This window comes from Octodon degus, unplaced genomic scaffold (genome assembly GCF_000260255.1).
Source record: "Octodon degus isolate 3935 unplaced genomic scaffold, OctDeg1.0 scaffold00123, whole genome shotgun sequence".
Taxonomy (NCBI): Eukaryota; Metazoa; Chordata; class Mammalia; order Rodentia; family Octodontidae; genus Octodon; species Octodon degus.
Window position 1 is genome coordinate 6,942,679 of NW_004524699.1, and position 13,582 is coordinate 6,956,260.

The window sequence follows — 13,582 nt, forward strand, 5'->3', positions numbered from 1 at the left end:
AAGCACAGGGACCGCGGTTCAATCCCCCAGCACCACATGCCAGCCCGCCCCGCCCCCTGGTGGGCTGAGCTGGGCACAACACACACACACAAATAAATAAAATTTTTTTTAAAAAAGATCATACACCATGACCATCCCAGGGATGCAAGGATGGTTCAATATTTGAAAATCTATAAATGTAATACACTATATCAATAGAGCGAAAACTAAAAATCACGATTCTCTCAATTGATGCAGAAAAGACTTTTGACAAAGTCCAACACTCATGCATGTTCAAAGTCCTACAGAAAATTGGAATAGATGGGCTCTACCTCAATCTGATAAAAGCCATCTATGACAACCCAACGGCTAACATAATTCTAAATGCGAAAAACTGAAATCTTTTACTTTCAGATCTGGTACAAGACAAGGATGCCCTTTATCACCACTCCTATTCAATATAGTTCTGGCATCATTAGCTAGAGCCATTAGACAAAAGAGAAAAATAAAAGGAATACGAATAGGTAAAGAAGAAGTTCAACTATCATGATTTGCAGATAACATGATATGCTACCTGGAAGACCCAAAAAGCTCCATCAAGAAGCTACTAGAATTAATACAGAAATTCAGTAGCATAGAAGGATACAAAGTCAATACCCAAAAGTCAGTAGAATTCCTCTACACAGATAACAAACACACTGAGAGGGAAATTAGAGAAACAATACCTTTTACAGTAGCACCACGGAAAATGAAATACTTAGGAATTAATCTAACTAAAGAAGAAAAAGATCTATTCAATGAAAATTACAGTACTCTCAAAAAAGAGATAGTAGAGGATTTCAGAAAATGGAAAGATATTCCATGCTCCTGGATAGGAAGAACCAACATTGCGAAGATGGCCATACTCCCAAAACTGTTATACAGATTTAATGCAATCCCTATCAAAATACCACCAACATACCTCACAGACCTAGAGAAATCATTCCTAAAATTCATTTGGAACCAGAAAAGACCTAGAATAGCAAAAGCAGTCCTGGGCAACAAAGACAAGGCAGGAGACATTATAATTCCTGACTTCAAATTATACTACAAAGCTACTATGATACAATCAGCATGTATTGGCAAAAAAATAGACCTGAGGATCAATGGAATAGATTAGAAGATGCAGAAGCAACTACAAACACACTCAATCACCTTATCTTTTTTTTTTTTTTTTTTTCCAGAACCGGGGATTGAACTCAGATCCTTGCATTTGCCAGTCAAGCGCTTATCCTACTGAGCCATCTCCCCAGCCCCTCAGTCAGCTTATCTTTTTTTTTTTTTATGAAAAATTGTAACAAGTCCTTTACTATTTCATAAATGCCAGGAGAGAATTTGACACAGCTTGTAATTAAATTTAGAAATCTTTCCCTGTCTCATCTTCCTTCTCTTCACTGTGTTGAAGAGATGTTGAGTTCTTCCAGAGCTTTGCTGAGCTGAGTGGTTTCCGAGCTGATTGGACTCTCCAGATAGCTGGTTCCTGCACAGGGCTTTCCTGATATTGGATCTATTGTTCTGCCCACTTTGAAGACGATCTCAGCCAGTTCATGTTTCACGTGCTTTGTTCATGGAACAGGTAAAGCTTTGAGAAGTACAATATCTCCAACAGTGCACTGCTGAAGGGCGTCATGAGCAAAGTAGGTTTTCCGCTTATTAAAATACTTTAATAAGTAGGGATCCAGAACAAGTCTGGTCACTCTCACTTTAGCAGTTTTTTTCATTGCTGTACCAATCACCTTCCCCACGATCCATTTGGCATGCACGGATGAACGAACTGCTGACATTCTATGGCGCTGATCACCTCCGCGTTCTACTGCGCAACCCAGTCAGCTTATCTTTGACAAAGAGTTCAAACATGCTTACTGCAAGAAAGATAGTCTCTTTAATAAATGGTGCTTGAAAAACTGGCTCTCTACATGCCAAAAACTAAAACTGGACCCAGGTCTATTACCATGCACTAAACTAAAATCCAAATGGATTAAAGATCTAAACATTAAAACAGAAACACTGGGCTGGGGAGCTGGCTCAGTGGAATAAGTGCTTCCCTGGCAAGCGCAAGGGCCTGAGTTCAAACCCCCGGTTCCGCAAAAAACAAAAACAGAAACACTAAATCTCCTGGAAGAGAAAGTAGGAGGAACTCTTGAAGACATAGGGGTAGGCAAAAAGTTCATGAATAAAAATCAAACTGTACAAGTAATACTTGAAAGAATTAACAACTGGGACTTCCTCTTATTGAGAAATTTTTGCACGTCAAAAGAAATTATCAACAGAGTGAAAAAGACTGCCCACAAATTGGGAAAAAAATCTTAACTAATAAGCACTCAGACAAAGGTCTCTCTAGGATTTATTAAGAACTAAAAAACATTAGGGCCCCAAAATATAAAGACCCAATCTAGAAATGGGCATCTGAGATGAACACATACTTCTCAGAGGAAGAAATTCTAGAAGCTAATAAATATATGAAAAAATGCTCCACATCACTAGCATCTGTGAAATGCAAATTAAAACAATACTGAGATACCATCTCACCCCAGAAAGTGGCTATCATAAAGAAATCAACCAACAACAAATGTTGGAGAGGCCGTGGGGGAAAAAGGAACCCTTCTCCACTGCTGGAGGGAATGTAGACTGGTGCAACCATTATGGAAATCAGTGTGGAGACTCCTTAAAAAACTAGGACTGGAGGGCTGGTGAGATGGCTCAGTGGTCTAAAGCACCTACTTAGAACAAGCTTAGCAAAGCACAGGGACCGCGGTTCAATCCCCCAGCACCACAAGCCAGCCAGCCCCGCCCCCAGGCTGGCCACACACACACACACATACAAATAAAATAAATATTTTAAAAAAACAAGATTCAAAACCATTACTTTAAAAAAAAAAAAAAAAAAAAAACTAGGACTGGAAATCCCATTCAAACCCCTATTGGGAATTTTTCTAAAAGAGCTGAAAACATCATATCATAGTGATTTATGTGCACCTATGTTTATAGCAGCACAATTTGTGATAGCCAAATCTTGAAAGCAACCAAAACGCTCATCACCTGAGGAACGGATAAAAGACATATGGTGTTTTTATACAATGGAGTATTATTCAGCTATAAAGAATGATAAACTCAAAGGCTTCATATATAAATGGATGCAACTTGAGGATGTACTCATAAGTGAAATAAGCCAGACTCACATGTGTAAATATCATATAGTCTCCTTAGTGTAAGAACTCAAAAAAAGAAATAAAAATGGAAAGGTATAACACAACCAAATGGAAAGTGAGAATTTAAGGATTAAACAATGAAGAGAGGGCAAGGAGAAAAGCTAGGAAACATGGCAGGGGCAAAACCATACAGTTGGGGCTGGAGAGATGGCTCAGTGGTCTAAAGCACCTACTTGAAACAAGCTTGGCAAAGCACAGGGACCGCGGTTCGATCCCCAGCACCACATGCCAGCCAGACCCGCCCCCTGGTGGGCTGAGCTGGCCACACACACACACACATAAATAAAAGTTTTAAAAAAATAAATTATTTAAAAAAAGAAAACAAGAGGCAAGAAAAAATGTCAGGACTGTCCTGCTGCAATGTTGTATAGGGTTAGATTTCTAAATTTCTGTGTAAAAATGTGTATTTATTTTTATTTTTATTTTTTTCACATTCTATAGGGATTTAAAGTTTAGCATATCAACGATTGTTTGAAAATACCTGTTCCATGTTAAATTCAGACAGATAGTGATGTTAAGCTCAAAAAGAACCTGTACTGCTTATGTTATAGGGTAATAATGTCATTAAGCTTCTCTTCTGGAGGGTTAACTTAAGTTTGCAGACCAAAAAATTAAGAGAAAAAGAAGGGCGACAAGGATAGCCCACATTTTGGCCCTAGCCATTCATGGTCAGTGAGGACTCAGGACATAAAAGAACCTGTACTGTAACATCCTGTAACTCAGTGGTGTCCCAAATTTTCTGTTCAAGATTATGGGGCCACAGAGGAAGGTGATTAATGACGTATAATGTGCCTAAGGAGAGTCACCTAGAGAGAAAACATTCTCTCAGGCTTTCACGGAGAGTAAATTTGTCAAGCAGTGGCCATGAATCATCCAGACGGCTGTCACTGACAAAAGATCTACAAACTGCAGTACAGGGTTTCAGGGTAAATCCTGAAGGGATCTGACTGACCTTGTCAGATAAAAGAGTTACATTTTTTGTCATATAGGTCTTGCTTTATCTTGGTCTTAACCATCCAGCAGAAAAGTATTAATAGGAGGTATAAAAAGTAAAGCCATATTAATATGCTTAGCTATAAAAGGCTCAAGTCAACAACTTCTGACATTGCCAATTCTGCGGATAACCCACTAATATTATGCGCTTCTGGACTCTACTGGATTATTTTGAATTCATACACCTACAATATTTGAATGGCAATGGAATACTCATCTCTGACAAAACTAAACAAAAACGGGGGGCGGGGGGAGATGGCTCAGTGGAATAAACGCTTCCCTGGCAAGCTCAAGGGCCTGAGTTCAATCCCCGGTTCCAAAAAACAAAAAAAAAAAAAAAAAAAAAAAAAAAAAAATATATATATATATATATATATGTATATGTATATACAAAATAGGAAGGATATACAGCTACTTTCTCTTAGTTCAATGAGAAGAATTATACTAATAGTGTTTGGACAGGCTATCATGTCTGCATCTTGCACTATGAATAATTGGTACAAAGACAATATGCAATGTATTAATTATTGTAACTGTCTAACCTGTTTTGAAACTCTCTCATTGCTATTTCTTTCTCAATAAAATTTAAAAAAAAAGAAAAAATTTGATAGAAATCTTCCCAACTTTGAAATTACCAATGACAGATGGTGAAAGTGAAAACATCTTTCCCGAAATATCATTAATTTTTTAAAATAAATTTTAGGGGGCTGGGGAGATGGCTCAGTAGAATAAGTGCTTGCCTGGCAAAGCGCAAGGGCCTGAGTTCAATCCCCGGTTCCACAAATAAAATAAATTTTAATCAAACATGCTAAGAGAAAAAAAAATTAAAAAATAAATAAAACAATAAACCAACATATCCATTATGAAGGGAATTTGGCAATACATGCAAAACTACATTTGGATTTACTTTTTACCCAGCAATCTCATTTCTAGGATTACAGCTTAAAAATACACTTTCCATAAATAAAAATATATATGCAACAAGGTTATTCACTGTAACGCTGCGAATTATTGGAAGGAACCCAATACCCACAAATAGAGTGGCTGAATGAACTTTGGAACTCCCACCTAATAAAACATAATGACAAAAGCCAGATATGGAGAATACATTAAGTGAAACAAGAGAAGTACAAAAATTATTTACAAACTGGGCTACAAAAAAAAAGAAATACAGAAAAAAGAAGTTATTCTTATTTGATTATTAATCTTTTTAATGTATTTGATTGTTACAGGGTCTATCTGTACAGCCTGGACTCAGCAATCCTCCCACCTTTCAGCCTCCCCAGTGCTGGGATCACAGGCCCGCACCACTAAGCCTAGTCTCTGTGGCCTGGACTCTGTGGCCGGCTCAGCGCCCTGGGGACGGGGCTGCGAGGCGTGTGGTGCCAGGGATGCCGTCGTCGTCCCCGAATCACGATCCCTGCACTTGACTAATCAGGCGTTTTAGTCTACTAAGCTCTCTCACCAGACCAAGGAAGTTATTATTTATTTATTTATTTATTTATTTATTTATTGCGCATGCGTGTGTGTGTGTGTGTGTGTGTGTGTGTGTGTGTGTGGCCAGCTCAGCCCACCAGGGGGCGGGGCTGGCTGGCATGTGGTGCTGGGGGATTGAACGTGGTCCCTGTGCTTTGCTGAGCTTGTTCTAAGTAGGTGCTCCAGACCACTGAGCCATCTCACCAGGCCAGGAAGTTATTTTTAAAGAAATAAGAAAACATATTTGTTTAGTTAGGCAAAAAGCACAGGAAAGATGAACTGGAAACTAATCACATGGTTTACCTACAGAGTAGATGTGAATTTAAGAAAATGACATTTCTCTGGAATACCTTTTCATAGTTATTTCACAGTCATCTTAATGTTTCACATACTCAAAATAACTAAAATCCACAAGAACGGTAGAAAAATTCTTAAATGGAATACAAAATGAAAACAACCAGGGCTGGGGAGATAGCTCAGTAGAATAAGCACTTCCCGGGCAAGTGCAAGGGCATGAGTTCAATTCCTGGTTCCGCAAAAAAAAAAAAGAAAAGAAAAGAAAAGAAAAAGAAAACAACCCAAATAATTCTTGTTCCTGTTTCTATTTGACAAGAGGTGTCTGGCCAGCCTGGTCCCATGGAACTCATGGGCTTGCGATGCTCGCTTCAGTCTCTCTCCTAGCTGCTCGGCAGGCCTGTACCACCAAGGACAGATACGGAACAACCTGGTCCCGCTGCCCTCAGTACTGCAGCCTCAGTCTTTTTTTTTTTTTTTTTTTTTTGTGGTACCAGGGATTGACCTTGCACTTGCCAGGCAAGCACTTATTCCACTGACCTATCGCCCCAGTTCCCAACCCTTTCTAATTTTGAGGTTGGATTTTGTGAAACTGCCCAGGTTCACCTGGAAATCCCAATTTTCTTGCCTTGGCCTTCTGAGTAGCTGGGGTCACAGTGTGCACCGCTGTGTCCAGCTTAAATCACTTGTGATGCACTGTGGCCAAAAACTTTCAGACCAAGGAAGGACAAAAAAAGCACACAAATACTGAATCGTAGGGTAGGAAATTTTTCAGAGGCACTCTGTATCCTAAAATTCAAAAATCAGGCCGGGTGTGGTGGTGGCAGGTCTGTAATCCCAACAATGCTCAGAGCACTCAGGAGCCTAGGCAGGAGGGTCATCCAAGACCAACATGGGCTACAAAGTAAGCCAAAGCCAGTCTGAACAGCATAGCCACATACTATCTCAAAAACGACTTTTTTTTCCCCCCTGCGGAACCGGGGATTGAACTCAGGCCCTTGTGCTTGCCAGGGAAGTGCTTATTCCACTGAGCCCTCTCCCTAGCCCAAAAAAGACTAAATAAATAATAGGAGCCACATTTCTCCCTGTTGCATAACATACTTATAAAAATGGATGAGGGCAAGTTAGAAACAACCCTGAGTTAGTGGCTTGGAGGTAGTAGTTATAGGTATTACGCTTTCCAGGCAGGTGCTGTGCCACTGAGCTAAATCCCTGGTCATATATGTATATATAAACATGTATATGTATACACACACACACACAGCAATAGATGCAGATACCATACATAAAGTGTGTGTATACCTTTGTCTTCATATATGCACATACATATTTTCTAGCTCTATCTACTGAGGCCTAAAAACAGTAGGAGCCAACCAGGGATAAGTGTACTTTTTAAAAATGTATTTAGTCCAGGGTCTACAGGGTCTCACTACACAGATCAGACTCATAGTGACCCTGTTTTCAACCTCCTAAATGCTGGGATTACAGGCATGTGCCACCACGCCCAGTCTCAATCACTGTCTCAGCACCCCCACCCCGGGGGAGGGGCATGGCACACTAGGGATCGAACCCTGGTCCCTGCATCTGCCTAAGCAGGCGCTTTAATCTGCTGAGCTATTTGGCCAGCCCAGATAAGTGTACTTGAGCTCCCAGACTTTTATTTCTAAATGCATCCAGTACCAGGGACAGCCAAACAGTTCAGTGAATTCAAGTGAAGGGGCCGGGGGTTCGATCCCCAGGCCTACCATGACAGCCCCGCCTCCAGGGCACACTGAGAGGGCAATTGAGACTAGGCATGGTGGTACGCACCTGTAATCCCAGCTCTTGGGAGGCTGTAAACAGGAGGATCACTAGCAGTGAGACCCTGAAAACCCTGTAGACTCTTCCTTAAAATACAAAAAAAATAAAATATATACATCCATTACCATCATCATTTTATTTTGTTTCTTTTATATTTATGTATTTTGTACAGGGTCTCACTACACAGTTCAGACTTGTAGTGATCCTGTTTCCAGCCTCCCCAGCCCTGGGATTACAGGCGTGAGCCACCACGCCTGGTCTCTGTGGCCAGCTCAGCACTCAAACCTCTGTCCCTCCACTTGCCTAAGCAGGCACTTAGTCCGCTGAGCTATCTCACCAGCCCTCCATCATCCATTTTTAAAATGTTAGGCTTTGGAGAAATAGCTAGAGTCCAGAGTTGGCCTATGGAGAGTAAAATTGGCACTTAGGAAAACCTGTGATACCAAGAAGAAAGAAGTGTCAATAAATGATGGAAACACAGGAGTCAACTTTAAAAAAGAAATGGCTCTGAATGGCCAAATCTGTGACATTTAAATATATGTATAAATGGATAACAGCTCATTAAGTTAAACAGGAACTTGAGTCCATTAAAAAATGTAGACATGTTCTCCTTTTATTTTTCATTTTTATTTTTTTGGTGGTACTAGGTATCGAACTCAGGACCTTGCACTTGCCAAGCAAGCACTTATTCCACTAAACTATCTCCCCAGCCCCCCAAAAATGTAGACAGGAGCCAGGGCTATAGCTCAGTGGCACAAGTACCTATCTGGCAGGCACAAGATCCTGAGTTTGATTCTTGGTATCAATAAAAAAGAAGGGATGGGGACGATACAAGATTTCATAACCTCATAGAAGTTAAAAGTATCAATGAGCCTGGGTGTGGTAGTGCGTGCCTACCATGCCAACACTCCAGATGCTGAGGCAGGAAGATCACTGCAAGTTCAAGACCAGCCTGGGCTACAAAGTGAGCTCAATCTGAGCCTGAACTGCATAATGACACCCTCTCTCCAAAAAGAAAAAAAAAAAAAAGATACTGGTATTATCTATGGAAAAATCCCACCAAATATTATTCAATTACCAAGAGGAAAAGGAATTAAGTGGAGAGCTGGCAAATATGATGAGTATCTCTCGGCCAGCAAGACAGGTCAGCAGTCTAAAGCGTCTGCTCAGGCAAGCTTAGGCAGGTGGAGAGACTGCGATTCAATCCCTGGCACCTCATGCTGCGCCAGCCTCACCCTCAAGGAGGGCTGAGCTGCCCCCCCCCAAAAAAAGAGATGAGTATCTCTCAGTCACACACACACACACCACAATTAGTTTAGCATCACCAGTGTCGGGGTGGGTTCTCTGTGTATCCCCAATGTGACTTAGTAGAACACAGCTTTGTGTTGTTTCTTCTTCTGTTTTTTGAATAACCGATCAACTGATTTTTTTTTTAGAGACAGGGTCTTGGTATGTAGTTCATGCTGGTCTTGAACTTATAGTGATCCTCCTGCATCAGCCTTTCAATGTGGGGGGGGAGGAGGAGGAGGGGAAGGGGAGGGGGAGGAAGAAGAGGAGAGGAAGGGGGAGGGAACAGGGGAGGAGGATGAGGGGGAGGGGGAGGAGAAGTCCACCCCAATACCCAGGCTTGGGGGTCAAGCTATAAAATATAAATCTATATTCTTTTTTTTTTAATTTATGTGTGTGGGGAGGGGCCAGCTCAGCCCACCAAGGGGGGGGGCTGGCATGTGTTGCTGGGGGATTGAACCTCGGTCCCTGTGCTTTGCTAAGCTTGTTCTAAGTAGGTACTTTAGACCACTGAGCCATCTCACCAACCCCTAAATCCATATTCTTTAAAAATTGGCCCAGAGGACTGGTGAGATAGCTCAGCAGCATAAGTGCTTGCATGGCAAGTGCAAGGTCCTGAGTTCAATTCCCAGTACTGCAAAAGAAAGAAAGAAAAGCAAGCGAGCGAGCAAGCGGTGTACTGGTTGAGACAAGGTGTTGCTATGTACCGGGGGTCTGCCTTCAACTGGGGACAATCTTCCTGCCTCAGCCTTCTGAGTGCTGGAATTACAGGAATTCACCACTGTGCCTGGCTGAAACTTCCAAAGACATGAAAGACAAGGAAATAGTTACACCTGATCTTAGCCAAAAGGCCAAGAAGCGATGAAGACAAGGAAATAGTTTTAGAACTGTTTTCCACATAAGTCTGAAGAGACAGGACAGCATATGTATATCTGTAGCTAGATTACCAGCAATTCGGAAACTGAGTCTCTGCTTTAACTGTCTCCACCCCGGACCTTTAGTACTGACCTTTTAAAATAGGTACAACAAGTAACCACGCCCCAACTTCAACAGGTGGCCCCGGTGCCATCTAAACATTTGGCCATTTCACAAACAAGCGGCGAATCGCCCTCCTAAATCCGGAGCTCTCGGCACATAAAATGCACAGCAAATTAACAGACTGTGGCCCGGCGTGGTGGCGCACGCCCGTAATCCCGGCGCTCCGGAGCCTGAAGCGGAAGGATCTCCAGTTCGAGGCCAGCCGGGGCTACACATCACATAGTGAGTTCAAGGTAGCCTAACTACAGTACAGAGTGAAATCCTGCCTCAAAAACAAAACAAAACAAAACAAAACAAAACCACATAAAAAGCAGACCCCAAAAGCCCAGGGTTGTACTGTCAACAAGAAAAAGGTGCACCTAACTCCGGCTGTGATGCTAATGAAGTTCCTCGATCGCCCTGGAAAGGGCAGAAGCGCAACAGACAGACACACAGACACAGACACACAGACACAGACACAGACACAGACACAGACACACACACACACACACACACACACACACACACACACACACACACAGAGGAAATAAACGCGGGCTATCGGAACGCACAGGTTCCCGGCGCAGAGCGAGCGCGGCCGGGGAAAGCACAAGTCCCACCGTCCGGTGTCACCACTCACCTCACCCCGCTGCAACCAGTCCCTGTGGTAGCAGAGGCGACCTTTGCTGGAACTACTCAGGGCTTGCAGGGTCTCCCAGCAACGACCCTCGGACGGCATGGCCAAGCTGGCTGCAACTCCTCCCTCAGAGGCGCTGTTGGCGACCGAGCAATTCCTCAAATCCACCGCCCGGAAGGCGCACCGGCTTCCGTTTCCGGGGCGCGTGCGCAGTACGCCCCGCCCACCCCCCCCCCCCCCTAACGACGGCAAGCCCCGCCCCCGAGTGCTGCCTGCCCTTCAACGCACATGCGCAAAGTGGGGTTGCTGGAGCTGGTGCGGCGAACCTGGCGCCTGTCCTGGCGCGCACCCCCCCTGGCATCCTGCCCCGAGGAATGTGAGATGAGACAGATGCGGTGGAGGACAGTCAGGCAGCTCCTCAAAAGGCTAAAGAAAGTCACCGTTTTCCTGATGTATACCAGACGCATGAAACATGCCCACCACCAAAACCCGGACTTGAATGCTGGAAGCAGCCTCAGTCATAATAAGCAAGTAACCAAAAGGTTCGAAGCCGGCCAAGGACACTTTTTTTTTTTTTTTTCCGGAACCGTGAGCCCCTTGTGCTTACTAGGCAAGCGCTTATTCTGCTGAGCTATCACCCCGACCTCTCAGGGAGACTTCTCTCAAAAATGAAACAGCCCACCAAGGGTTGGGGAGATAGCTCTGCGCATAAGGGCCTGTCTGGCAAGCGCAAGGTCCTGACTTCAATCCTTGGTACAAAAACAAAAACAAAACAGAACACCTTTCCGACCCAGGTGTGGTGCTGCACATCTGTAATCCCAGCAATCTCAGCACTTGGGAGGCTGTGGCAGGAGGACTGTCACTGAGTTCGAGACTAGCCTGAGCTACAAAGTGAGCTCAAGGCCAGCCTGAACTGCATAGTGAGACCCTGTCTCAAAAAGACAAAAAAAAGGGGGCCGGGGAGATGGCTCAGTGGAATAAGCACTTGCCTGGCAAGCACAAGGGCCTGAGTTCAATCCCTGGTTCCACCAAAAAAAAAAAAAAAAAGAAAAAAAAAGCAAAGTTAGGGTGTGCTGGCACAGGTACGTCATCCCAACGCTGGGGACACTGAAGCAGGAAGATTGTCCTATATCCTGAGCAACATGGTGAGTTCAAGGCCAGCCAAGACACCCTTTTTGAAAAGAAGAAAACATAACAACATAATAGGCAAATTCTAGACAGACTTTACTGTGGTTACCAGGATGGGGATGGGAGACAGAATGGGGGGTGGCTACTAATTCACATGGAGTCTTTGGGTGAAAATGGTCTAAATTTAGATAATGGTGATGGATGGACACGTTGATGACTTTAAAAAAATGTACCTTAAATGGCTGCATTTTACACTATGCGGAATTTCTCAATAAATAAATAGAACACGAGGCCCAATTGTTCCCAGCCCGGCATTTATTTCACGGTGTCTGAGCATGGACAACATGAACATTTTTATTTTTATTTTTAAAATTTATTTATTTATTTTAAATTTATTTATTTGTGTGTGTGTGTGTGTATGGCCAGCTCAGCCCACCAGGGGGCGGGGCTGGCTGGCATGTGGTGCTGGGGGATTGAACCGCGGCCCCTCTGCTTTGCTAAGCTTGTTCTAAGTAGGGGCTTTAGACCACTGAGCCATCTCACCAGCCCAACATTTTTAGTTTTCCGGTTTTCTTTTCCTTTTTACAAATTCTCCTGAACTCATTATTGAGGTAGGAGGTAACTGGGACTCAAACTCAGGGCCTTGCATTTGAGTTCAGTTGTGCTGTTGAGCTACATCTCTGGGCCTAGACCTTTTCTTTGAGGCAGGGTCTCACTATATAACCCAGGCTGGCCTGGAACTCATGATCCTCATGCCTGTCATGCACTACCACACCCGTTTAAACACTTTTTTTTGTGCCAGGAATTGAACTCAGGACCTTATATTTGCCAAAGATGCTATGCCACTGAGCTATATCCCCAGGAAGACACTAATTTTTTTTTTTATAAATTTTTTTAAAAATTTATTTACGGGGCTGGTGAGATGGCTCAATGGTCTAAAGCACCTACTTAGAACAAGTTTAGCAAAGCACTGGGACCACGGTTCAATCCCCAGCACCACATGCCAGCCAGCCCCGCCCCCTGGTGGGCTGAGCTGGCCACACACACACACACACACACACACACACACACACAAATAAAATTTAAAAAAAAAAAATTTATTTACTTGTGTGTGTGTGGCCAGCTCAGCCCACCAGGGGGCAGGGCTGGCTGAGCATGTGGTGCTGGGGGATTGAACCGCGGCCCCTCTGCTTTGCTAAGCTTGTTCTAAGTAGGTGCTTTTAGACCACTGAGCCATCTCACCAGCCCCCCAGGGATAGAGTTTTCCAGCCTTTGAAATCAGGTAACCTGGGGCAAGACTTGCCTTCAGTGATAGTGTTTTGGACTTGGGTGATAAGTGGCCAAGAAAGGACAAGTCCCAGCGATGTTAGGCTGATACCAGCTAGAGTGAAAATGTCACAAGGGCTCCCCACAGCGCGTTTCTGTCTAATGATTGTGATTGTCCCTTACACGTTCGGTGGTGGTGCTGGGGATAGAACCCAATGCCTCACGCCCATTAAACAGATGGTCTTACCACTAAGCCACATCCCCAAGTAGGCTGTTCCTTTTTTAATAGAAGCCAGGCCTCTGCACTGTTAGGCAAGTGTTTTACCACCGAGCTACACCCACCCATCCTTTTTTTTTTTTTTTACCCTGGTACTGGGGATCAAACCCAGGAGCATTCTATCACCAGGCTGCATTTTCAGCTCTTTTTAGTTTTTGAGACAGGATCTACCTATATTGC

The 13,582-nt window shown here is 43.5% G+C and overlaps 1 protein-coding gene and 1 pseudogene across 1 annotated transcript in view; both read right to left on the bottom strand.

Annotated features, from left to right (window-relative positions):
- The window catches only part of Gle1 (GLE1, RNA export mediator), a 59,562-nt gene extending 48,663 nt beyond the window's left edge, over nucleotides 1–10,899 (bottom strand). The window contains exon 1 of the mRNA XM_004640479.2: nucleotides 10,735–10,899. Within this exon, the coding sequence (XP_004640536.1) occupies nucleotides 10,735–10,833 (99 nt within the window). The 5' untranslated portion in view covers nucleotides 10,834–10,899. The remainder of the gene's footprint in view (nucleotides 1–10,734) is intronic.
- LOC105743403 lies at nucleotides 1,304–1,828 on the bottom strand (annotated as a pseudogene).
- Nucleotides 10,900–13,582: the final 2,683 nt, after the last annotated feature.